Source organism: Ochotona curzoniae, unplaced genomic scaffold, assembly GCF_017591425.1.
Source record: "Ochotona curzoniae isolate NIBS_2020 unplaced genomic scaffold, NIBS_Ocur_1.0 scaffold_274, whole genome shotgun sequence".
In the NCBI taxonomy this organism is placed as follows: Eukaryota; Metazoa; Chordata; class Mammalia; order Lagomorpha; family Ochotonidae; genus Ochotona; species Ochotona curzoniae.
The window spans coordinates 4,264,252-4,287,752 of record NW_024467101.1 but is presented as its reverse complement, the minus strand read 5'-3'; the positions used below and the strand labels follow the sequence as shown (position 1 = coordinate 4,287,752).

At 62.2% G+C, this 23,501-nt stretch overlaps 2 protein-coding genes across 5 annotated transcripts; one reads left to right on the top strand and one right to left on the bottom strand.

Annotated features, from left to right (window-relative positions):
* The first annotated feature begins 2,039 nt into the window (after positions 1–2,039).
* ARVCF (ARVCF delta catenin family member) lies at positions 2,040–17,977 on the top strand. Of its 4 annotated transcripts, none has more exons than XM_041003677.1 (17): positions 2,040–2,252; positions 9,432–9,590; positions 9,744–10,288; positions 11,021–11,529; positions 12,055–12,238; positions 12,517–12,634; positions 12,946–13,120; positions 13,695–13,712; positions 14,446–14,517; positions 15,587–15,714; positions 15,899–16,049; positions 16,256–16,454; positions 16,551–16,662; positions 16,761–16,851; positions 17,087–17,143; positions 17,380–17,465; positions 17,870–17,977. In XM_041003677.1, the coding sequence occupies exons 1-17, from the start codon at positions 2,040–2,042 to the stop codon at positions 17,975–17,977; spliced, it is 2,925 nt and encodes a 974-aa protein (XP_040859611.1). The 4 variants fall into 4 exon arrangements, with proteins under 4 accessions (XP_040859611.1, XP_040859610.1, XP_040859613.1 ...); XM_041003679.1 differs by lacking the exon at positions 2,040–2,252 and adding an exon at positions 4,609–4,629; XM_041003676.1 differs by lacking the exon at positions 13,695–13,712.
* Positions 17,978–19,830: 1,853 nt separating this feature from the next.
* Positions 19,831–22,753, bottom strand: LOC121172120 (catechol O-methyltransferase-like). Its single transcript, XM_041003960.1, has 5 exons — positions 22,654–22,753; positions 22,066–22,215; positions 21,121–21,314; positions 20,825–20,956; positions 19,831–20,411 (listed from the first exon to the last, which is right to left on the bottom strand). The coding sequence occupies exons 2-5, from the start codon at positions 22,199–22,201 to the stop codon at positions 20,217–20,219; spliced, it is 657 nt and encodes a 218-aa protein (XP_040859894.1). The 5' UTR covers positions 22,202–22,215; positions 22,654–22,753; the 3' UTR covers positions 19,831–20,216.
* Between the last annotated feature and the right edge of the window lie 748 nt (positions 22,754–23,501).

Here is a 23,501-nt window from a genome sequence, read left to right as displayed (position 1 = left end):
GTGAGCCAAATCGAGCAGTGGGGAAGACCACTGTGTCTGACTGTCTTCTCATACCCCAGCCATGGCCTTGGAATTCTGGGCCCTCAGCCAGAGCCAGCAGGCCCCCTTCAGTGAGGACTAGGGAGCCTCATTGGACCTCAGGAGAAAGAGGCCCAGTGTAGGGAAGCTGTCCCTAAGAACTTGGGCTCCTGGATAGAGGCACGGGCAGGTGCTTTGCAAGCTCAGGCTGGGCAGACTCAGGCAGGGTACAAGGAGAGAAGGAAGTCAATCCCTTGCCCAGCAACCCAGCACCTGCCTGGGGTTCCTGATCCCATGGCCTCCTGCTCCCTGGTCCTGCAGCTCAGCTGAGATGGCTTGTGCTGCTATGACACTCAGCTGAGGGCTCAGAGGGCACTCCTAGGAAGGGTACCCCCACCATGCCCATGGCCACCTGGGATCCACAGCCAGACATACACAAGACCCGGTGTCCATACCAGGCTGGGCCGAGCAGCTATGTGTCCCAGGCTGGGGCCGTTCTATGCTGGTTGTCCTTGTGGGCCTAGGTGGCAGGAGGCCCCAGGCTGCCTCTTGCCCCCCAGCTTGTCCCCTTAGGTGGTGGCTGCCACCTTTCCCAACTAGTTTTGGCTAACAGCAGCTCCTCTGCTCCCAGCACTGTCCATGCAGAGTCATAGTGATCATTTTCTTGGTATAACAGGTACAGAGAGGAGGAGGAGGAGGAGCAGCCACAGGCCTGTGTCGGCCATTTGCCCTTAGTGAGCCTCAGTTTCCCCAGATGTCACAGTGGGGCTGGGCAGCATGGTGTGCCTCCCTTCATCTCTGGGGTGTCCTGTGTCCTTGGCCCTTCCTGAATGTGTGGCGTAGAGAGGGGTTGCTCTAGCTCTGCAGCTCACTGGCCCTCCAGGGTGTCCCCAACACTTTGTGTGTGTATATGTACAGGAGACCTCTTCTCTTGAAGTTCAAGCCCCTTTGTTAGTGCAGGGTTGGCATGGGAAATACACACACCCCAGACTCTAACAGTGTGGCCACACACATACATATGCACACACACACACACCAGGCTCTAACCGTGTCAAACACATACACATACCCCAGGCTGTAACAGTGTGGCCACACACACACACACACACACGCACACTTCAGGCTTCAGCAGTATGGCTGCACAGCCCACACCCTGCCAGCAGCCATGAGCCAGATATGAGTTCCGTGCCTTTGTCTTACTTTTTGTCGCCCCTGGAAAACAAACATGCAGATCCACAGGCCACAAGCAGTGAGCAGCAGTGCTCGCTCACCTGCAGCAGGTCAGCCCCCGCCACCTCCACACTCCCCTGGGTTCCAGCATTGGGGCCAGGGCAGCCCAGGGCAGGGCTAGGACCCAGGTAGGCCTGGCCATCCCAAAGTGCCTGGCTGGGGTGCTTGGGCCCTTTGTGCTTCTCTTCTGGGACTAGGGTTGGTGTGCATGGGCTCCTGCTGCACGCAGAGACCCTGGAGATCATGTGGGGCCTAATGAGAGCTGTGCACAAGTTTGAACCAAGTCCTCAGCCCTGTGAGGCAGGTCCTGTCCTTCTCACCAGTGCTGCAGGAGCTTCAAGGCCATGGTCACTCCCTGTGCGCTATTTCCCAGTTACAAGCCATTCCCCAGTCCTCTTTGGGTCATGGCCTGTGCCTTTGTGAGCTGGGGCACTGGCGTAGCCCCCAACACTGTGGTGGGACAGAGCCTGAGAGGGGGTAAGCACTCACTGCTCATGCGTCACAGTTCCATCGTTCACTGGGCCTGGCAGGAAGCAGAGGAGCCTGAGTTGGAGCCCCCACGCCCTGCTTCCGGCCAGCCTCGGATTAATGGCTTTTAATTTAGGATGTAATCAATGCGGCTTCCCTCCAGGGAAGGGGCCTGGTTGCTGTGGTTGGGGAGTGAGTTGCATGGGTGTGTGTGCGCGTGCATGCGCGCAGTGGGGTAGGCAGGGGGCCTGGCAAGGCCGCCGCCCACCCCGCCCTGAGCGTGCTCTGCTCTGCTTCCGCCCACAGCCTCCGGCAGCCTGGTCATGGAGGATTGCAGTATGCCCTCGGCCGCCAGCATTCTGGCCTCGGTGAAGGAGCAAGAGGCCCGCTTTGAGCGGCTGACGCGGGCGCTGGAGCAGGAGCGGCGCCATGTGGCCCTGCAGCTGGAGCGGGCGCAGCAGCCTGGTGTGGGCACTGGCGGTGGTATGGGCAGCGGGCAGCCCCTGCCGATGGCTTGGCAACAGCTGGTTCTGCAGGTAACAGCCTTAGTGGGCTCTGGAAAAGGGAGAAAAGGAATTGGGGGGGCTCCCAGCAGACCCTAAGCCAGTACTGGGCAGATCCTTGATCAGTGTGAACACCTAGAGGGCTTGGCCCACCCCCAAGTCTCTGAGCCACGCTGATCTCCATCGTCATCACACAGGCCAAGGGGAGCTTGGGCAAGCTCCATCTCTGCATGGAGGAGCCTCAGTTTCCCTGATGGGCGTGGCCCTCAGCCTGGTCCCAGGCCCCTGTCCAGCCCTGTGCTTCATAGCCAGGCCCTGAGAACACCTAACTGTTGGGTGTATGCTCAGTGGTCAGATCAGAGGCTCTAACCTGCAGATGGAGGTTACAGCAGCTCGCCCCTGGCTGAGCGAGGGGCATGGGGGCTGACTAAATGCAGCAAAGGCGGGAGGGCGGTAGCAGAGCTGTTGCAGCAGCCATGCAAGGAGAGAGCCCTGTTGTTCCCTGTATAGCCACCCCTCCTCCCCGCTCCCCTTCCTCCCAGTCAGCTTAAAGGTGGCAAAAGGGAAGCGTTGCCTGCATGTCCCATGGAGCTCACAGATTGACCCTGACAGGTCTGCCCGGTTCCTACAGCCTGGCTGTCCTCCACAACCCTACCTAGCTTCCCACTCCCCCAGGCAGCCAGCCCTGGCCATGCCCCTGCCCTGTGTGCAGGTGGCTGCTGGACAACAGTGGAGCCAGCTTGCTGATCCTGAGGGCTGGCACGCCTCAGGCTGGAGGGCCTGAGACCGCACCTTCCCAGCATCTTGATTGTCTTTGGCAGCCACCAGGCGGGTGATGGCCTGTGCATTGAAGACACACAGAAAGCAGGTGGCCCAGCACAGGGACCTGGTTAGAGCTAAGTTAGCACCCCCAGGGCCATAGGGGGAACCCTCCTTCCAAACCTTTAATGGTGAGGGGTCTCAGGCAGGCAGGTGGCTGAGTCTGGGGATGAGGGCCACCCCTACAGCTTCCCCAGACTCTGTCCTTCAGAGGGTGAAACTGGTTCCCACTCAAGGAGGGAAGTGGAACAGCCTGGCGGGGCCGCCCGGCGGACAGTGACCCTCTGAAGGCCGCCTGTCAGGCGCCAGGCACATAGTCCAGGCCTCCAGGCCTCCAGGCCTGAAACAGGCTCTGTTCTGCAGCCCTGGGGGTGGGCAGTGTGCGAGGTCAGCACCCCGGCGGAAAGAGAAAAATTCCCACAGCCCTGAGCTGCCCCTCCAAGACTGGCCTGGGAGAGCACGTGTGTTCCCAGGAATATATGAAGCTGACTGGACAATGCATCTGCACCAGGAAGCCTGGCGCCCTCCTGCTGGGCCACCCAGGGTCAGAACTACCCTGGGGCGGGGCGGGGATGGGGTGGGAGTGGGGGGAACTGAGCAGCTCAGGGAACCTCAGCCCAGCCCTATCTGCCTGCCTGCCAGGGTCCTCTCACCCTCTCAGCAGTCAGCTAGTTTGGGCCTGACCTGGCATCTCCCTGTGTGGGTGCAATGCTCGGACCAGCTTCAGCACAGCCACCTTGCCTTCTGCATCCACTTCCCTCCGGCTCACTGGCCTGCTCCACCCCAGAGTGGAAGGGTCAGGTGGGAGAGATGACCTGGTGCCCACCATGGGCCTCTGTCATCTCTCCCCACTTTCTTGGTGGTTCCCAAGGAAGCTGCTGTGGGAGAGGCGGTCTGGGGAGAAGCAGGTAGGAGGAAGGAAGCGCTGCCCCTTCTCTTGCTCTGGCGGGATCCATCCTCTGTCAGCCTCCCTGAGCTGATAACAGCCCTGTTTGTCTCAGCCCCTCACCACCGCCCCAGCCACCTCCTCAAAAGGTGGAGACCAGATGAGAGAGGTCTTGTTGAGCGAAGCAGATGGGTCCTCAGCTCACAGCAAGGGAAAGCTGAGTTGCAACCAGGACAGGGCCCTGTGCCCATAAAAATGCCCTCGTCCCACGTCCTGCAGGGTAGGCCTCAGTTTCCTGGACTCCGCAGGCAGAGGGGCAAGTGTGTGCATGTCTTCATGGGACGAACCGAGACCCGGGGACGACTACTGGGCGGGAAAACGTCACCTCCACCCCAGGGAGGGGATCGTTTGCTCCTCCAGTTGCCAGGGACGAGGAGGCGACCCCGGCCCCGACCCCGCCCCGCAGCGGTGGAGGGGGCGGGACCTCGCCGCGCCCCGCCCCGCCCCGCCTGGGCGCGGCCCCGCCCGATTGGCTGCTGGCCGTGGCCGCCGCCAGACCCGCCCCCCTCGGGGAGCGAGTCCGCCGAGCCCGAGCCCTAGTGGCCGAGGCGCCGGAGCCGAGCCCGGTCCAGCAGTCGCCCCCCGGCCCAGTCCGCCGTCCCCGAATCCCCCCCTCCCGGCCCGATGCCGGCCGAACTCAGACAGGTTGGAGGGAACTTGGTCCCGAGTGCTGGGGAGGGGGCGCGCCCAGGGATGGGGAGGGGTGGTGGTGGTCAGTGGCGCGGGGTGGGGGAGGCGGGGCGCTGGCCTTCTCCGAGGACCCGCTTTTGTTGCACCGAGCCGCCGGCCCGAGGTGGCTATTGTCTGCGCTCCCAGCCCGGCTGTGTGGGGCCCAGAGCCGGGTGGGGCGGGCGGAGCGAGTGAGGTGCCCCGGGTGTGTGCAGGACACACGGGAGCGCGCGCGTGGGGCGGGGCGCGGGGTCTCCGGGGCCGACCCAAGGGGGCCCAGGGCGGGCGACTTCATCACCGGGACCTGGGTGGGTGCACCCTGGCCTGCCAGCGCCGGGAACAGGTGCCCGGGAGGGAGGCCCGAGGGGTGGAGGGGTGGGAGCCCCGGGCCTTCCCTTGCAGCCGCTCCTCTGTGCAGAAGGCAGAGCCTGAAGAAGGAAGCCTGTCCTCAGCTTCTGCTCCCTGGAGAGAGAGGGAAAGAAGGAGAGAGAAAGAGAGGGGAGGAGAGGGGCGTGCGGGGGGCGAGGGGGTGGTTATGGCCTCATCTGCCTTCGGCACCCCCTGCGCCAGCTGTGACTCCGGGGGACCTGCAAAGGAGCTTCCGGAGCTTTAATGGAACCCGTCTGCAGCGCCGGGCACGTGAGGGGAGGGGTGGAGGCCGGCCTTGACCACGTGTGGTGGCGGGAGGAGGGATCCCAATGTTCAGGTGCTGAGGTGGGGGATACACTGTGCTCCTGGGGGCTGGTTTGCTAACAGATGAACAGGCCAGCAAGGGGAGGCTGAGGGAAGACCACCAGACCCCCAGTGGGAGGCTGGTCCCCAATACACCTGCCTACCTGTGCCATCAGATCCCTGCGTTCCATGGATGCCTGCGTGCACACACACTCACCTCCCAAAAGGGTAGCCACTGACTGCTTCACAGGTGCAGGCCCAATGGAGGGCGCTGGTGGATGGCTGGAGTGGATGACAGCCAGCACTGTTGTGCCCCCTACCCACCAAGTGTGGTCCCAACTGTCCCTCAAGCTCCTGGCCGCCCTGCCTCTCTGACTTGGCTGGTCAGTGGACTGATGCCGGGGAGTGGGTAGGGTCCCTGCCCCTGCTACCTGGGCAGAGATGGTGGGTACCAAGGGACAGGATATCTGTATGGTGGCCAGGGGCTTGCTGTCCTGCCTGGGACTGGGTTTTCGTGGGAGGGTCCCACTCATGGAGGGGTGCATGGCAGTCACCCTTCCCTTCCTGCTATGCATTCGTGCATCTACGGTATCCCTCCTGAGAATTTTGGGTGGGGAAGGGAATTGATCCTGAAACCGTGGGCTCCAGGTGTGCAGTCTCCCCTTTGCTCATCTCTGTGGGCTCTGTGTTCTGTCCTTCCAGGCATGGAATGCCAGGTGCAGGTGGGGTGGGCACATGGGTGCTTCTGTGATCCCGGCCACTCCCTGCTGGGGCGTGGTGGTCTGTGTCTTCACTTTTTTCCCCCCTGCTTGCTGTCACATTCATCGCCTCTGCCCACAAAGGTGAGAGCAGAGCCGTCCAGTGTGGCCTATGACCCTGTTACACCCTCAGTTCTACCCATCTCCTGAGTGGATGTGGAACACCCCCCCCCCGGTGTGTGACAGGTGTTGTCCCAGCCCCTCCATGTGTCTTCAGCCTTCCTCGGCCACTCTTGAGAGCAGCTGCAGGAGAAATAAGGCTGGGATCTGTGGCTGTTGCTGTCACTGCTCTGCTCCACCAGGGTGGGGGCTGTGGGCCTGGCGCACCCTGACAGGAGACCTCCACTCTGGGGGTGGTGATGGGGGCCTGAGTGTGGTCCTTACAGGAGAGGCAAGAAGGAGGCTGTGGGAGGGAGGGAAGGGCGTCCAGGGCCAGGGACAGCAGGGAACAGCCCCGAGTCCCCATTCCAAGCAGGGATCCCAGCACCCTCTCAGCACTCTCTGGAATAGCCGCTATGGGCTCTGCCTCTCCCTTCCTCGGGCTCTTCCTTCCTCTGCCACTTGTTTTGAGATCCCCATGGTTGGTGCCTGGAAGGATTGATGGGGCATTTGGCAGTCCCTGTCCTTGAATGCAGTATATTAGGATTAGGACACAGTGGTGACAGTGCACAGGTGTGTGAGCACCTGCAGGGTGCTGTGAGGGGTGCATAAACACCTAGGGTGCTGTGAGGGGCGTGTGAACCCCTAGGGTGCTGTGAGGGGTGTGTGAACGCATAGGGTGCTGTGAGGGGTGCATAAACACCTAGGGTGCTATGAGGGGTGTGTGAACCCCTAGGGTGCTGTGAGGGGTGTGTGAACGCCTAGGGTGCTGTGAGGGGTGTGTGAACGCCTAGGGTGCTGTGAGGGGTATGTGAACGCCTAGGGTGCTGTGAGGGGTGTGTGAACACCTGCAAGGTGCTGTGAGGGCATGTGAACCCCTAGGGTGCTGTGAGGGGTGCATAAACACCTAGGGTGCTGTGAGGGGTGTGTGAACACCTGCAAGGTGCTGTGAGGGGTGTGTGAACGCCTAGGGTGCTATGAGGAGCGTGTGAACGCCTAGGGTGCTGTGAGGGGCATGTGAACACCTGCAGGGTGCTGTGAGGGGTGCTCAGGACTACACGCCAGGCTGGGTCATGTTACACAAGGGTTGCATCTGAGGGACCAGGTATATATGTGCACACGACCAGGCATGTGGAAGAGGGGCCCAGGCTTTCCCATGAGCACCAGCTGACTCACACATTTGCTGGGTGAAGTCATAGCCCATTTTTAGCTCCCTGAGGTCATTTGCCAGAGGGGACTCAGGGCCTTGGGATCCCGCTGCCAGGTGCTGGGCCCTGGTGTTGGTGGGTGATGCTGCAGGATGATTCTGCTGGGAGATACTGGCTCTTTGGATCCTGTCCCATCCCCAGCCAGGGTCACAGCAGCATGGAGGTCTCATGATGTCCTCTCTCCCACCTCCTCCTCTCATCCACCCATTGTCCTACTGGGGAGTAGGGGTCTTCCCCTGAAAGTGTAATGTATGCAAATGTATGCAAATCTACTCAGGGCACTGTCCCACTGGTATGGTGTCCTAGGCAACACCCCTCAGCCTTGCTGCTCCCCTCCCAGTCCCCAACAAATACTGTACCCCTCCGTGCCTGGCCTCTCACCCTGATGCTCCCTGGCCCCACGAGGGTCTGCAGGAGGGAATGCAGGGCCCCGAGCCCCCGTCGCCATATACAACCCAGGCCTGGCAGTGATGGCTGCCGTCCTGCCTCCCACACTGGGCCGTGGCTTCTTTCCTTCGCCAGGGAAGAGGACATTCCCCACCCCTACTTCCTAGTCAGGTCCCCAGCCTGTGGTGGGGCAAGGTGAGGTCCCCAAGACCTCCTTGCTATTGGGTAAGTGCTTGAAATCCCGCCTCCCCCATCAATCATGAAGATCTGGCCAAGTGTGGGCTTCGGTTTCCCCATCCCAGAGGTCACCAATAATCACTGGGGGCATCTGCCCTCCTGGGTCACCAAACCCTACAGAGGGCACCTGTTGGTGCAGGCTCCTCCACAGACCCCTGCTGGACAGGCATGATTAGGGAGGCCAGAAGGGGGCATCACATATTCCCCCAGGATAGGATCCCGAACCCAGGCAGGCTTCCTGTCCCTCAGACCCAGGGCAACTCTGGGTATGTCCTCTGCCTAGGGCAACAGCTCAGATGTCCAGAGTGAGGCAGGGGACGCATCCTGCAAGGCTCAGGGGCCCCAGGCCGTGCAGTAGGGCCTGTCCTCCTGCTGACCCAGCCCTGGCTCCCGGGAATGTTCTCCTCCCAACCCACGGCCCGCCCACCATGGCGGCTTGGGTTTCAGCCCCTGCCGACTGCTGATTCCGGGAATACTGGTGCAGTGGTGGCCTTGGGTAGCTGGGGGCTCAGAGGCTGACTCTGGCTGCCACTCAGCCTGGGCAGGGGCTAGCCCGGTTCTCAGAGCCTGTTCCAGGCAGGTGGCCTGTGGGCCCCGGGTAGAAACTCCAGACCAGAGCTGGCTGGCCTGGAGCACCACTGACCGCTGTACTGTACCAGGGCAGGATGACGAGAGTAGCCCCAGGCTCTGTCGGCCCTCATTGGCCTCTGATAGGACCCCCAGGGGTCTTAGTCTTAGCTCCAGGTTCAAGTAGGAGCAGATTGTTCCCACCTAAAGTCCCAGAGTGTTTGGGACAGAATCAGCGAGGAAAGTATTTTGGTGCTTGTGGATGCACAGGGCATTCTGGGAGTTGGGTATTTCTGTCCTGCGAGGGCGTCTGGCTGGCCTTCGGGGACAGGAGCCCGGGAGGGGCCACAGGAGTCAGCGTGGGGAGCTGAAGCAGCCTCCCCCGTGGCTTCCGCATTCAGGGGTCTCGGGGGAGGGCAGGAGGCAGCTCTGGCTACCAGGAGGGTCTCCCCCCCCAGCCCAAGGGTACAGATAATGTTCCCCCAAGCACCTCTAGAAGGAGCCTGTGACAGCCAGGCCTTGGGGCTCGCTCAGGGAGAGCTGCCAGACTGCTCTTTCTGGGGGCTTACCCTGGACTCCTGGTGGGGAACTGGCCCGCTCCACCACCAGCAGGACCAGCTGCTGGTATCAGAGGTCAGGAGCATCCTGTCAGAAGTCAGGAGCATTCTGCTGTGCTCATTGACCCTGACAGAGATGGACCTTGGGCTGGTGGACTTGGGCAGGCACCCCAACTTCCTGACCAGTGTGAGCCAACCAAGACAGAGGCTGCCGGGGTAGGGGTGGGGAGGGTAGAGGACCTACACTGCACTCCACCCACCTTCACTCTCCCCACCCCTCCATCTTGTCTCAGGAGCAGAGCCCGGGCAGCCAGGCCTCCCTGGCCACCATGCCAGAGGCACCCGAGGTGCTGGAGGAGACAGTGACAGTGGAGGAGGACCCTGGCACACCCACCTCCCATGTGTCCATCGTGACCTCAGAAGATGGTACAACCCGGCGCACGGAAACTAAGGTAGAGAGCTGGCCCAGCTGAGGGTGAGTGGTTGGGAGGCCAGAGCCGACTCACCTATAGAACGGAGAAGTGGGGCACATGTGGTATTTGGTTGGGAAACCGAGCTGCCCTGGGCTTTCAAGGTATCCATCAACTGCCCCACTTGTCCACCAGGTCACCAAGACAGTGAAGACAGTGACCACACGGACAGTACGACAAGTGCCTGTGGGCCCAGACGGACTGCCCCTGCTGGATGGCGGCCCCCCACTTGGCCCTTTTGCAGATGGCCCCCTGGACCGGCATTTCCTGCTGCGTGGAGGTGGCGGTGGCCCGGCTGCCACACTCTCCCGAGCCTACCTTGGCAGTGGCAGTGGCGGCTTTCCTGATGTCCTTGAACCCCGCGATGGCCCCAATTATGGCAGCCTATCCCGAGGCCTGGGCATGCGGCCGCCACGTGCCGGACCCCTGGGCCCTGGCCCTGTGGACGGCTGCTTCACCCTGCCCGGCCGCCGTGAGGCCTTCCCCTCGGGCCCTGAGTCTGGGCCCCCACAACCGCCTGGAGGCCGCTCCCTGCCCGAACGCTTCCAGGCAGAGCCCTACGGCCTGGAGGATGACTCGCGCAGCCTGGCCAATGATGATGAGGGCGGTCCCGAGCTGGACCCCGACTACGGCACAGCCCCTCGGAGGAGGCCTGAGTGCGGGCGCGGGCTGCGTGCCAGGTGAGCACCCTGACCCTATCCCATCCACCCTGACCACCAGCAATCACTGCCACCTCCTCCAGGAAGTCTGCATCCTACTTCCCCAGTGAAACCGCAGGTGTTGAGTTGGTCAGGCATGCTTGGATATGACCTGACTTTGGCTCTTGTAAGTGCAGGCACACAGGAGGGTGGATATTAGAGTGAGCAGCCACCTGACGGCTTTCTAGCCAATGACCATCAGGGCCTGAGTCCTAGAGGCTCTGGGGTTCCTCCCCCTGGAACCCAAGGACCTGGGCCTTCCCCTCATCTCCTCCTGCAGAGTGGGCCCGAATGCCAGTCACTTGATCCCCCTCCTCCAAGCCCTCCTAACTGTCTTAGCTTCCTGGAAAGTGGCTGCAACCCACAGGGGCCCCCTGAAAGCCTCAGTACCCCCAATGGGTGTTCTTCTTGGGAGAGCCTTATCTAGGGAGGGTCATCTACTTCCCTCCTCCCCCCCAGCCCCACTGCATCCTGGTGCCAGCCGGAGATGGGGGTGTTGCAGGCAGGGGAAGGGATCCGGGAGGCACTGTTGGAGGGAGTGAGTGACAGATGGACTTAACTCCAACTCTGTCCTGATCGGTTCTTGCCCAGATTGGCTTTTGTACTAGGAAGCCAGGGTACGGGTGTCCCTGGCCCAGCCCTGCTCCATCGGAGAGCACCTGGTCCCCAGGAGTAGATATCAGGTGGTTCATGGGGACCTGCCCACCTGCACAGGACCTACGAGGACATGGCAGAGGATGGCACCGGCGGTGAGCTGCTGTTAGAGGAGCGGGCCCCGTTCCCCGCAGCGACTGCACCCCTGGCCCAGCCTGAGCGGGGCAGCCTCGGCAGCCTGGACCGGGTGGCGCGACGCTCGCCCTCAGTGGACAGCGCCCGCAAGGAGCCACGCTGGCGGGACCCGGAGCTGCCCGAGGTGCTGGCCATGCTGCGGCACCCGGTGGACCCCGTGAAGGCCAACGCGGCTGCCTACCTGCAGCACCTGTGCTTCGAGAACGAAGGCGTCAAGCGACGCGTACGGCAGCTGCGGGGGCTGCCGCTGCTCGTGGCATTGCTGGACCACCCGCGGGCTGAGGTGCGGCGCCGGGCCTGCGGGGCACTGCGCAACCTCTCCTATGGCCGGGACGCTGACAACAAGGCTGCCATCCGGGACTGTGGTGGCGTACCAGCCCTGGTGCGCCTGCTGCGGGCCGCCCGGGACAACGAGGTTCGGGAGCTTGTCACTGGTGAGTGGCACCTGGCCACACCTGTGTGACCCCCACCCCTATCCCCCAGGAAGAGAGTGGAGAGAGCAGGGGCTTAGCCTAGGAGAGGGGAGGCCGTGGTGAACACCTTGGTGGCCAGGAGTGTGGGCTGGTGGGACAGCTTGGTCAGGTGGCAGGATAAGACAGGTCCTCCAGTCACAGCAGGGTACTGCAGGCCTCCTCTTTACCCTGCCCCAGTGGCATCACATGACCATCCCTACAAGGCCTTGGGGTCAGAAGACAGCAGGGAGGCAATGGCATCTGCCTTACCCACCTCCTTGCCCCACTGCACCCAGCACTTCTACCGTTCCTCACCCCCAAGCTGGAAGCTGCTGCTCAGTGCCCCTTGTCTCTCTGGCCTGAGTCAGGAGAGCCTCCAATGCCTCTCACAGTCTTCCTGATGCCAACCTGGGCACAAGGAAGGTAGCAGGTCCTGAGTGGGCAGGGGGCTCCCAGGAAGGGCGGGGATTGGCTCAGTGCACAGCCAGCCATCGGTGGCACCCGCAGGTACCCTTTGGAACCTGTCATCATACGAGCCCTTGAAGATGGTCATCATCGACCACGGCCTGCAGACCCTCACGCACGAGGTCATCGTGCCCCATTCAGGCTGGGAGCGTGAGCCCAACGAGGACTCCAAGCCCCGGGACGCCGAGTGGACAACCGTCTTCAAGAACACATCTGGCTGTTTGAGGTGTGGGAAGGGCTGGCCCAGACCCGCCCACCACCCCCAGTCCCTGCTGTCCTTTCTGGCTACTCAGTGTGGTCAGGAATTCTTTGGGCCACCTCTGTCCCTTCCAAATTATCCCAGAAGCTGCCATCTCCCTGGGGAAGGTACTAGGCTGTGGCAAAGTCCATTTTGGGGAGGAACACAAGCCCTCCAAGCCAGGGCTGGAGGGGGCCGAGGCTGGAGAAGGCCCCTTGGTGGAGGCTGGGGGCTCACCAGCGTCTTCCCTTCCATTGGCCCCCCAGGAATGTGAGCTCAGATGGCGCCGAGGCCCGGCGGAGGCTCCGGGAGTGTGAGGGGCTGGTGGATGCACTCCTTCATGCCCTTCAGTCGGCTGTGGGAAGGAAGGACACGGACAACAAGGTGGGTGGGACAGAGTGGGGATGGGCTCGCAGCCTCCTGAAGGTCTAGGAACCAGCCGCTGCAGGAGCTGGGACTGGGTCTGTCCGGGACAGTGTAGAAAGGAATGGCTGTGTGGGTCTGTAGTGTTCTGAACATGGCCCCCCCCCCAAGCAATGGCCACAGCCCTTCCCTGCCAATTCTCACTCATCTGGATCTGCTCCCCATTCCCAGGCCTCCCAGGCAGGCTGGGGCACACTGGCAAGGAGGGTGAGCATCCCCGAGACCTGAGGTCCCCGCCTCACGCTCACCTCCCCTCTCTTGCACCCGCACAGTCAGTAGAGAACTGCGTGTGCATCATGCGGAACTTGTCGTACCATGTGCACAAGGAGGTGCCTGGAGCTGACAGGTACCAGGAGGCTGAGCCAGGGCCACCAGGCAGCACCACCGTGGGCTCCCAGCGACGGAGGCGGGATGATGCCAGCTGCTTCGGTGGCAAGAAGGCCAAAGGTGAGTGGGTGAGATAGGGTCCTGCCTGGTTACACCCCCATCCCTCCCCTTTCCCAGACTGCAGGCCCTCCAGGGTGCCCAGGCAGCAGGCAACTCAAGAGACTGGAGGACTCTTCACACAGGAGCCAGGAAGGGGGGCAAACAGCCTACAGGGGGAAGCCAGGGTGTGAGTTCCAGCCCTGCCCCTATGCAGTGTAGGCCATGGTGTCGGGGGCAGGGGTGGATGGAGCAAGGGGCAAGAAAGTGCAGAGGGGGAGGGCAGGAGGGAGAGACCCCATGATGGACCCTACCTGTGCTCATCTCTGGGGAAGTTTCCACAGGCCTGTCACCTGGCAGAGTACCCCTGGACATGTCCTGTCTTCCTGCCCTGCCTTCTGTCCGCCACCCCCCAGGCAGCAGCTACTGCTGCGGAGCCTGTTTGCACCTCTGAGCCCTAGCTTTCCCTGAGGTGTTCAGTCTTGCTCCCCACCACCCTGACCCCAGGGTGTGCAGGGGAGACATAGGGGACACTGGGAGGGAGGGTCCCCCCATTGAGGCTGATTTCCTCTCTCCTGTGCTTCCTGTGGCCACCCAGAGGACTGGTTCCATCAAGGTGAGTGACAGCTGTGTGTCTGCATGGCCCCTGTCCTCAGCCAGGCTAGAGGGCTCACACTATCGCTGCCTTGACAACCGCAGGGCAGTGAGTACCCAGGAAAGCCGCTCAGTCCCCGTCCCCAACCCCCAGGCCCATCACCCTGGCCGCTGTCTCCATGCCAACTGCTTGGAGGATGCACACACACACAGGGGCAGGAATGCATTCCCCCACCCAGCAACTGGGTGAGAGGCCAGCCCAAGGGGCAGCACCGAGAGGGGGCATGTGCATGGCCCCAGAGATGTCTGATGGCTCCCACAGGAGGCCCCCTGTTTATCTGAGTTCAGCTCTGCTCCCTTCTGGGGGAGTTAGAAGCTGTGGTTTGTGTGCCTGGAGGTGGAGGGCTTGGTGCCTGCCAGGAGGGAACATTCCCCTTGCTCATTAAGTTGTATACCTAGCAGTTTTTCTGTCTATACCCGTTGCTGTCCAGCCTGGGCTCCTGCCCACATACAGCTGCCCAGGAACCCTGAGGAGTCATATGACATGCCTCTCGGCATGGGATGCGGGCGCCACAGGCCCTAGGTCTCCTCAAGGATATCACCGCCTTCTCTTCTGGTCCACCTGCCCGTGCAGTGCCTGTCCTCAAATGTGGGGTGCTCTCTGGGGTCTCTGGGCAGGAGACCCTCATCCTGGCATGCTTCTGCCCACCCCCAGCCAGGGGTCCACCTCACCTCTGGCCATCCTTCTCTTCTAGGGAAGAAGGACGGTGAGACAGACCAGAACTTTGACACGCTGGACCTGCCCAAGCGGACGGAAGCCGCCAAAGGTGAGCCTGTGACCAGTAGCAAAGCCAGTGCCACTGCAGTGGGCCCCAGCTCTGTAGGCGATCACAGGTGTGGAGCTCCCCAGAGGTCCTTGGGGACCTGTGCAGAGTCAGGATCAATGCCATGGGTCAGTTGATTGGGGATTGCTGGGGAGATAAGCCCTAGAGGGCAACAGACAGCGGGGGGGGGGGGGGGGGAATGAAGGGCAGCCTTCTGGGCTGAGAACCAAGGGGTGCGGTCAGACCCAGGAACGGAGATGGACTGGGGGTCCCAGGGTGGGGTGTGGTGTGGGTGCATCCCCCACCTGTTGAATTCCTCTGGCTCTGTGCTGTCTATTCAGATCCTACCTGCTTGAGATGCTTCCCAGTGGGTGGAGGTGGCCAAGCGACCCCAGCCATCAGGGGCACAGGGAGTCTAGGTGGGAGGGGTGCTTCACTACGGTAGAGAGGAAGACAGCTTCCTGAGACAGGACAGGCAGGCATGGAGGACCACCTTGGAAGCTCTGCGTGTGCACCATGTGGAGTGCCAGCTGTGGGGGAACCTGGAATGATTGTTCCAGGAAGGCGGGCCCTGTTGCTAGAGGTGTGGCCCTGGTTGCTCAGCTCCCATTATCAACCGGTGGAGGCGGGCCCTACTGCTAGGGGCTTGGCCCTGGTTGCTCAGTTCTGGTTAGGTAGTGGTGGAGGCAGTCCTTACTTGCATTGCACTCTCAGTTCTTTATTGATGGAAGGATAGTGGGTCCTGTTGTTAGCAGTTGTGGCTGGTGAGACCCCGCCTCCTGAGTTGGCAAGCTTGTTGCCCAGTTCTTCAGCAAGGAAAGTCAAAAGAAGGAATAACTTTACCCAAATCCTGGCCTCCCGACTGGAGCCTCATTTTGCCCCTCTGTGAAATGGGAGCACTTTGTCCCCACAGGTGGCCAGAACAAGTGATTCCATTGATAATAAACAGTCCTGGTTCCACATGCATCCCTGACTTTCCCTGACCACTGGAATGCCCAACAGGCGTGGGTTGATGGGTGAGGGAGGAGGCCCTGGAGTGAGCGCAGATGGTGGGTGCTTTGTGCATGCCCAGGCTTTGAGCTGCTGTACCAGCCAGAGGTGGTGCGGCTCTATCTCTCCCTCCTCACGGAGAGCCGGAATTTCAATACCCTGGAGGCAGCCGCAGGAGCCCTGCAGAACCTCAGCGCCGGCAATTGGATGGTGAGATGCGAGGCCTGCCCTGTGCACTGCGCAGGCTCGGGACCCCACCTCTGGGCGATAGGAGGAGGGAAGAGTGGCCCTTGAACTGCGGGTGTGGGGACTACAGTACAGCCCAGCTGGTGGGGACAGCCAGGGTCCGGGGGAGCAAATCTGCGCTAAGCATCCCATCCCCCAACCACCGCAGTGGGCCACCTACATCCGTGCCACGGTGCGCAAGGAGCGTGGACTCCCAGTGCTGGTGGAGCTGCTGCAGTCTGAGACGGACAAGGTGGTGCGGGCCGTGGCCATCGCACTGCGGAACCTCTCGCTGGACCGGCGCAACAAGGACCTCATTGGTGAGAGAGGAGCCAGGCAGGCCATGGGGCGGGGGTGGTGGGGTGGAAGAGGGATGGTTCTGGAGCTCTCCTGGCAGCGTGGTGTCCTAGGGCCCTCCTGATGCCGTCCCTCACCCACCTCTGCGCCACAGGAACGCTGTTTTTTTCCTGTAGGGGCAGGGCCGAGGTGTGTCCTAACAGCTCTCTTTGCCTCCCGGCCCGCCTAGGCAGCTACGCCATGGCAGAGCTGGTGCGAAACGTGCGCAATGCGCAGGCTCCCCCGCGCCCTGGAGCCCGCCTGGAGGAAGACACAGTGGTGGCCGTGCTCAACACCATCCACGAGATCGTGTCCGACAGCCTGGACAACGCCCGATCGCTCCTGCAGGCTCGCGGCGTGCCCGCACTGGTGGCCCTCTGCGCTGGCAGGTGCGCGTGGTGGGCGGGGCTAGCTGGCAGGTGGGGCGGGGCCTGATGAGAGAGGCGTGGCTAGTGGCCACTGACCCCACCCCGGGCCGGCCGCAGCCAGTCGGTGCGCGAGGCGAAGGCGGCGTCCCACGTGCTGCAGACCGTGTGGAGCTACAAGGAGCTGCGTGGGGCCCTGCAGAGGGACGGCTGGACCAAGGCACGCTTCCAGGTGCGGACTACCCTGCCCTCTGCCAGCTCATGTCCCAGCCAAAGGAGAGGGTGCCTCGAGCTCACCCCCTGCGTTGTCTCTGCCTTGTGCTTTCTCAGTCTGCTGCAGCAGCTAGCAAGGTGCCTAAGGGAGCACAGAGCCCGGGGGGCTTCGATGACAGCACGCTGCCACTGGTGGACAAGAGCCTGGGTGCGTGAGGCTGACAGGTGGTGAGGTAGTGGAGAAGAGAGACCCTGCATGGGCTGGGGGCCTGGATCACTGCTCCCTGGGGATTCTTGGTCACGTGCCGCCTGCCTGGGTGCCGCTGCAGGGGTGGGGCATTGCTGGCAGGCAGAGGCCAGGCAGGGGTGCCAGGAAGTGGGCAGCAAAGGATGTCCAGCCCGGCTTGGCAGCCCACAGCTCACGCCTGCTATCACTCTTACAGACAGCGAGAAGGCAGGTAGCCGGGAAGTGATTCCTCTGGACACACTTGGCCCACTGGGTGAGTGCAGGTGCTGTGGGGCTTGTGGGAAGAAGGGTGGGCAGTCCAGAGGGGTCGTGGAAAGGAGGGTAGACAGATGGGAAGCCCTAGGCTGATGCTGGGAAGGCCTGCTGGCTGGACGATCAGTGCCCAGCCACAGCCCTACCCCATTTAGGGGCCGGTGGGAGTGTGTCGATAGGAGGAGCTGGCGTGCTCCTACAGTGCCCCATCTTAGTCCTCTCCTCTGTTGCCTCCAGACCGCTACGCCACGGTGGACCGTAGAGAACGCAAGGTCCGCGGTAGTGACCCCATGGGAGAGGCTTCCGAAAAGGAGCCATTGAAAGTGAGTAGTGATTGGCTGCCAAGGGAGGGGGTGGGTGCACCCTCCCCTCCTCAACAGCAGTCCGGAAGTCCTGAGCCCTGGGCCATAGGGGGCCAGGGAGCACAGCTGGGCTGTCCACCCTTGCCGGGAGGGAGAGCAGGGTCCAGGAATGAAGGAGCCTAGTCAGCTCGCCTACACCTTTCTCTGCACGTGCGAGCCAGGCGAGGCCCCCGCCAGTTCTCCTGGCCTCACGCACAGGCCAGTAGACCCTCCAGCTCCGGCCAGCTCGGCTCACCCTCAGGACCCGTCCTCAGGCCCCTCTCCCAGTCCCCCCACTAACCTACTGCTGTGTTCTGCCTCTTAACGCTGCTGCGCTCCTGCCTGCCTGCCCACCCACCTGCCATGCCTGCGTGCCTGCGCTGCAGCCCGACCCCAGCAGGAAGGCTCCTCCCCCTGGGCCCAGCAGGCCCGCAGTCAGGCTGGTGGACGCCGTGGGGGACACTAAGCCTCAGCCTGTTGACTCCTGGGTCTAGCTTGCATGCCTGGTACGTTATTCTCTGCCCTGGCGGATCGTCCCACTTGCCCCTTCCTCTGGCTGGGGGCTTCTCATAATAATTGCTGCTGGCTGCATGCTCTGTTCTCCCAGTGTGCCCCCAGCAGCGCCACCCCTCACTCACCCACACACAAACTTGTCTTGGGGAAGGCCATACCTGGGGGCTAAGGGCGTGGATCAAGCAGGGAGGGCCCTCTGTACACCTTCCAGCTCCGGGCCTGAGGCCCCTGAGGGCCAACCCATGCCACCCCTGGACCGAGCTGCATCCATCCGGTGTCTACATCGGTCCCTGGAACCCCACGCTTGCCTGCACGCTGTCCCGCCCCATCCCTCTCCCTCTGCCAGCCCTGCGAGTGTGGCTGCAGTGCCCTCCTTCCTCTTCCTCCATAGGGCCTGGGCCCAGCCATGGGCTCCTAGGGACTGGATCGTCAGCAGCAGGGCAGACCTGAGCAACACCGCCATGGAGCTCGGAGCCTCCTGGCGTCAGGGCGACACCCCCTCCCGCTGCGCCGCGTCCCTCCTTCCCTGCACCCCCTGCCCACCCAACTCCCTGACCTGGTGCTGTGTTCCAAGGAGCTGCAACAAAGGGCGCAAGAGAGCAGGCCGCCTCAGGAAGGTGGGCCAGGTGGGGCGCAGGAAGGGGGCACAGGAGGCTTGTTGGGGACCAGCAGCAGAGTTGCCCAATGTGTGTGCACACGTGAGTGTGTGTGTGTGTGTGTGAGTGTGTGTGTGCCTGTGCTTGCGTGCACAGTGCCCCGGGCGGGAGGGGCAGCAGGACGGGCATGGGGGTGGGGCCAGGCAGGGACCAGGGCTCAGGGAGAAGAGCTGAACTCCAGAGGGGCTGCCCTGGGTGGGGGTCCCAACCCTGCAGGGAAGCCAGACCACGGGGGCGGATCTGGCTGTTTTGTTCCCTGCCCGGCCTATGGAGTAGGCCAATGTAGAATTGGGGAGCCCTCGTGCCGCCCAGGTGTCCGCCTCCCCGGAACCTCAAGGAGTGCCTTCCGGGGCTGACTTTGGGGCGTCGACAGGGACTACTGCTGTTCGGTGCCTGCTGTTTATGACTTTGGAAACAGAAGAAACATTATAACACTGAAGATGAGCATTTAAATGAAACCAAAATAAGACTATTGGTACACATCTAAATTTTTGTAAGAAAATGCAAAAAGTTTTAAAAAAAGACCAACAGAGCAACTTCCGCCTTCTGTCTCTTGTGGGCTGCCGGCTCCCGTCTGGGCTCTGAAGGCTGGGTGGTGGATGGGATGGCCACACCCACACGTAGGGCTGTACCTGCTGTGCCCCACACTGATCCACACTGGGAGGGTGACTGTGGCCTCAAGCCCAGACTGGGTGTAGCCACAGGTAGGCCCAGCTTGTTCAGGGATGCTCTCTGGGTCTAGTCTGAAAACCAGGTCCCTGTTAAGACTTTGGGGCACCTCAGAGGTGGCTGACCACATGTGTGACAGGTGGGTAATGGGGTCTGGAAGACCTGGTGGACAAGGTGGGTTTGAGAGAACAGAGAATTTTGATTACCCACCAGATGGGCCTCTGGATAAGAAGGAACCTCTCCACTTTACCCTAGCACCTGCTAAGGGGCTGGGCATGGAGGCTGGCTTACTGCCTGCCTCGCTTGGGCTTCCTGGGCAGGCGGTTATGCCTAGTGGGTCTTCAGGTTCCCCTGGTCAGACCACTAGCAACATCCAGGTTCAGGTGGGCTGACCAGGAGTAGCCAGCCAAGGGGCCACCTGGAGTGCCGAGCTGGAGTGTCCAGCACCCAAACAGGCAGCCAGACGTGTGGAATTACAGCAAGGGAGGTGGAGAAGAACAGGACTGAGCTGCCAAATATTAGATCTTTATTAAAACATTAGTTCTTTAATTTCCACAATATGCAGTTTGTGTCCAAGGTGATTCCTCCTGCCTGGACTGAGTAAAGAGGTTAGAGCTCATTGTGTCAGAGGTGCAGAGGCAGGGCTGGAAAGTCGAGCTATGGCAGAGGCACTCTGCTGCCGCCTGCTGGCAAGAACCTGGAGGACTTGGGGACAAGGCATGGTTGGTAGGTGCCCAAAGCCGTAGATAGCATGGGGAGGCAGGTGTGGCCAGGGCTTAGGACTTTCAGGCTGTGCCTGGCACTTGAAGGCAGATACCCCAGGCAGCAGTAACAGAAGCAGGGTTGGCAGGGGCCAGCTTGTTGGAGGGATCCAGGGCAGGGTGCATAGTCGAGGTCAGGCTGGGCCGCCTGGGCCCACATAGATGGCCTTCTCCAGCCCATCCACCACCTGGATGTGTTCCAACATGGCACTGTAGTGGGTGCATTCGAAGCTGTTGCTTCCACGCACGTGCGCCAGGAAGTCTGGGGCCCCTGGACAGATGACGTTGTCAGCCAGCAGCACCGTCCCCTTCCGCAACAGGCCACACTTCTGTGGGGGACAGAGAGAGATGGCCCTTGGGGCAGGGTAGGGTCAGGGATGCCCACATGGGAACCCCAGGTGGAGTTCATGGTTCTTGGCTTCAGCCAGGTCCATCCTAGGCTGTTGGGGGTCATTTGGGGAGGGAGCCAGAGGACGGAAGATTTTTTTTTTCTGTCTCCCTCTTTTTGTATCCTGCTTTCTAAATAGTAAAACAGGAAATTAAGAACTAGGGACTGGTGTTGGAACACAGCATGGGAAGCCACTGCCAGGGATGCTGCCATCCCACTTGGCACTGACTGCTCCACTTCTGATCAGGCTCCCTGCAAATGCTCCTGGGAAAGCAATGGAGGATGGTCCAGGAGCTAGGGCACCTGCAGCCACGTGGGACACCTGGGTGGTGTTCCAGTCATGGCTGGGCTCACCTCCAGCAGCAGTGTGTCTGGCAGGTAGCGCTCCTTCCAGTGGTCCAGGAACACCATGTCCAGAGTGTCCACGTCATACTGCTGCTTCAGTTGGGGGATGAGGTCCTGGGACGCCCCCAGCAGCACGGTGACCTGTAACAGCAGCTGTTGGTACCTCCCTGGGCACCAGCTGGGCACGGCTGCAGCCCATCCTCCCTGGGCACCCCCACTCCAGGTCAGCCTCCCCACTCTCCCACTCTTGGGAGAAAACCATGAGTCGATGCCCACATTGGCCACGGGAGTCAGGGAAGCTGCACCTTGTCCTGCAGGCCGGCAAAGTCCAGCATCTGCTGGGTGATGGCGGCAAAGTCAGGGTTGATCTCCATGGTGAACAGCCGCCCGCCCGGGGGCAGCAGGCGGGCCATGCGCACAGCCGAGTAGCCACAGTAGGCCCCCAGCTCCAGCAGCAGGGAGGGGCGGTACTCCTGTATCACTGCATCCATGATCTCTCCTGCAAGGGGCAGGGGCACCAGAGGGTGGCTTGAGGGCAGGTGGGGGTGGGAGGTGCCTGGCCCAGCTCCCCTCTCTCTGTTCCTCCAATGGGGTGCTGCCTACCCTCCCCCCAGCTCCCAGCTCGCAGACCCCTGGTCCCACTGTGCACCTTGTCCCTATGCCCTACCATGCTGTCTCCCTGGCACTGGAAGGTACATATGGTGCCCCCCTCACGGGGGTGGAGGGTGACCAGCAGGGGCCGTTCTCATACCCCCCACCCAGGGGCTGCAGCTAAGATGCCTGTATCCAGGTTAGAGTTCAAGGCCAACAGGAGAGCCGGGGAGAACCTTCCAGGCTGGTCCCATGACTCATGCCCAGAGATCAGAAGGAACCCCACCCATCACCCACCCAGTGCAGGAGCTTCTGAACCCAGGGTGCTGAGAAGCCCTGGAGGCTGATGTTGGCAGACAGCCCAGTGCCCCGTGTTTCCCCTGGGCAGACATGCACTGTCTGCCTTGTCCGTGTAGACAGTGGTCTGGGTGCAGGCTGGGGCACAGGAGGCCAATCTGCTGGCTGCACAACCTTTGTCCAGAGGGCGGGCTTTGGACCTGCGGTTGAGCCCACGCAGCTCCAGACCATTCCCTCGCCCTGTCCTGGGTGCAGCCATAATCCCAGAGACAAGGTGACAGCAGGTTCCCCCAGCCCTAGCCTGAGGACCCCAGCCCTCCCCAGTGACCACACCCGTGCCCTCTGAATGCCGCGACTCTCACCTTTCTTTTTGCCCACAATCATGGTTCGCTCCTTTGAGCAGAAGGCGTCGATGGCTTCCAGCACGCTCTGCGGGTCCCCGCGCTGGGCGTGCTGCTGCACGTGGCGCAGGATGCGGATCTCCTTGCTGTCACCCATGCTGTTGGAAGCGGCTGCAGACAGACGGACAGACAGCAAGAATGGGTGCTGCTGGTCAGCAGCAGCTGGCACCGCCCACAGGGGCGGGTCTGGCACTGTTGGGCGGGGCGAAGTGTGGGCGTGGCAGAGTTGGGGCGGGGCCTGACGGTGTGGCTCAGACAGGGTGGAGTGGCAGAGCTTGGGTGGGGCGGGGCCAGAGGGGGCGTGGCGAAGCTTGATGGGCGTGTGAGGAAGAGTGGACAAGAGCGTGGATGGCAGGGCTCGGGGGCGTGGCTAAGCGGGCTGGGCGGGGCCTGGGGCGGGGCTCCTTGCTCCTCCCCGCCTGTCCGGCAGCAATGGCCGCCCCGCGGTGTACGGGACTGGGTGTCCTGTGCCCATCAAGACCGGAAGCCTGTCCTGGCTCTGCTCCCTGGGCCTTCCCCCCGGGGAAAGGCATGGAAGCTTGCTCTCACCTGCACGGGGCCCGACTGCGGAGCTGAGGAAGGACCCGCCGAGGGAAGCGCGCCCGGTGCCAAGGCCGGAGCCCCGCCTGGACCTCTGGACGGAGGGATTCCGAATGACCTTCCTGCCTGCGCTCGCTTCCGCCCTCGTCCTTCCCGCCCCGCCGCCCGCCTCCACGCCTCCTGCGGGGACTTTGGACAGATGGGAAGAAGTTTGTTTTGGCGTGGGTTGGTTTATCAGAATGAGCGTGTGGATTTGCAGGAACCACGCAAACCAGTATCTCTAAATTCCGTTTCCGGAGCTTAAGCACCGTCCTCCGCAGAGTCGTCACCACCCCAGCCCCTCCATGGCCAAACCACGCTCCGATCAGTTGCCTGAACGGCACAGGTCTGGGGGCTGTTTCTCTCTTCCATCCCCACTGTGAGGTCCCGCGAGGGGCGAGGGTCTGCCCAGCTGTGGTGTTCCAGGGTGGGCTGAGCCCGGCAGGGTGGTTCCCAAGGCTGAGTCCCCGAGGATGGCGGGGGACAGGCTTGTAAGCAGAGCCAGGCCAGCACCTTGCAACTCGGATCAGATCCACCAGCCACGATCAGCCCCTTAGCTTCCCAAAGTGCCCAGGGACACAGGGTACAGAACAGAGCTGGACAGGGGACAGAGCTGCACCAGGCAGATCCCCGACATGGTCCAAGCACCCACCCGACAGCCTGGGGCCCCTGATCCCTACTCTACACCAGTCCCACGCCCCAGTGGCCAAGGCTCCTGTCCCCTGGTGGCCAGCATGGCGGCCCCACAGCCTGCCCCTCCTCACCCGAGTTTCCAGGTTGAGGGACAGGCAATGCCCAGGGTAGGCCCGGGGTGGGGA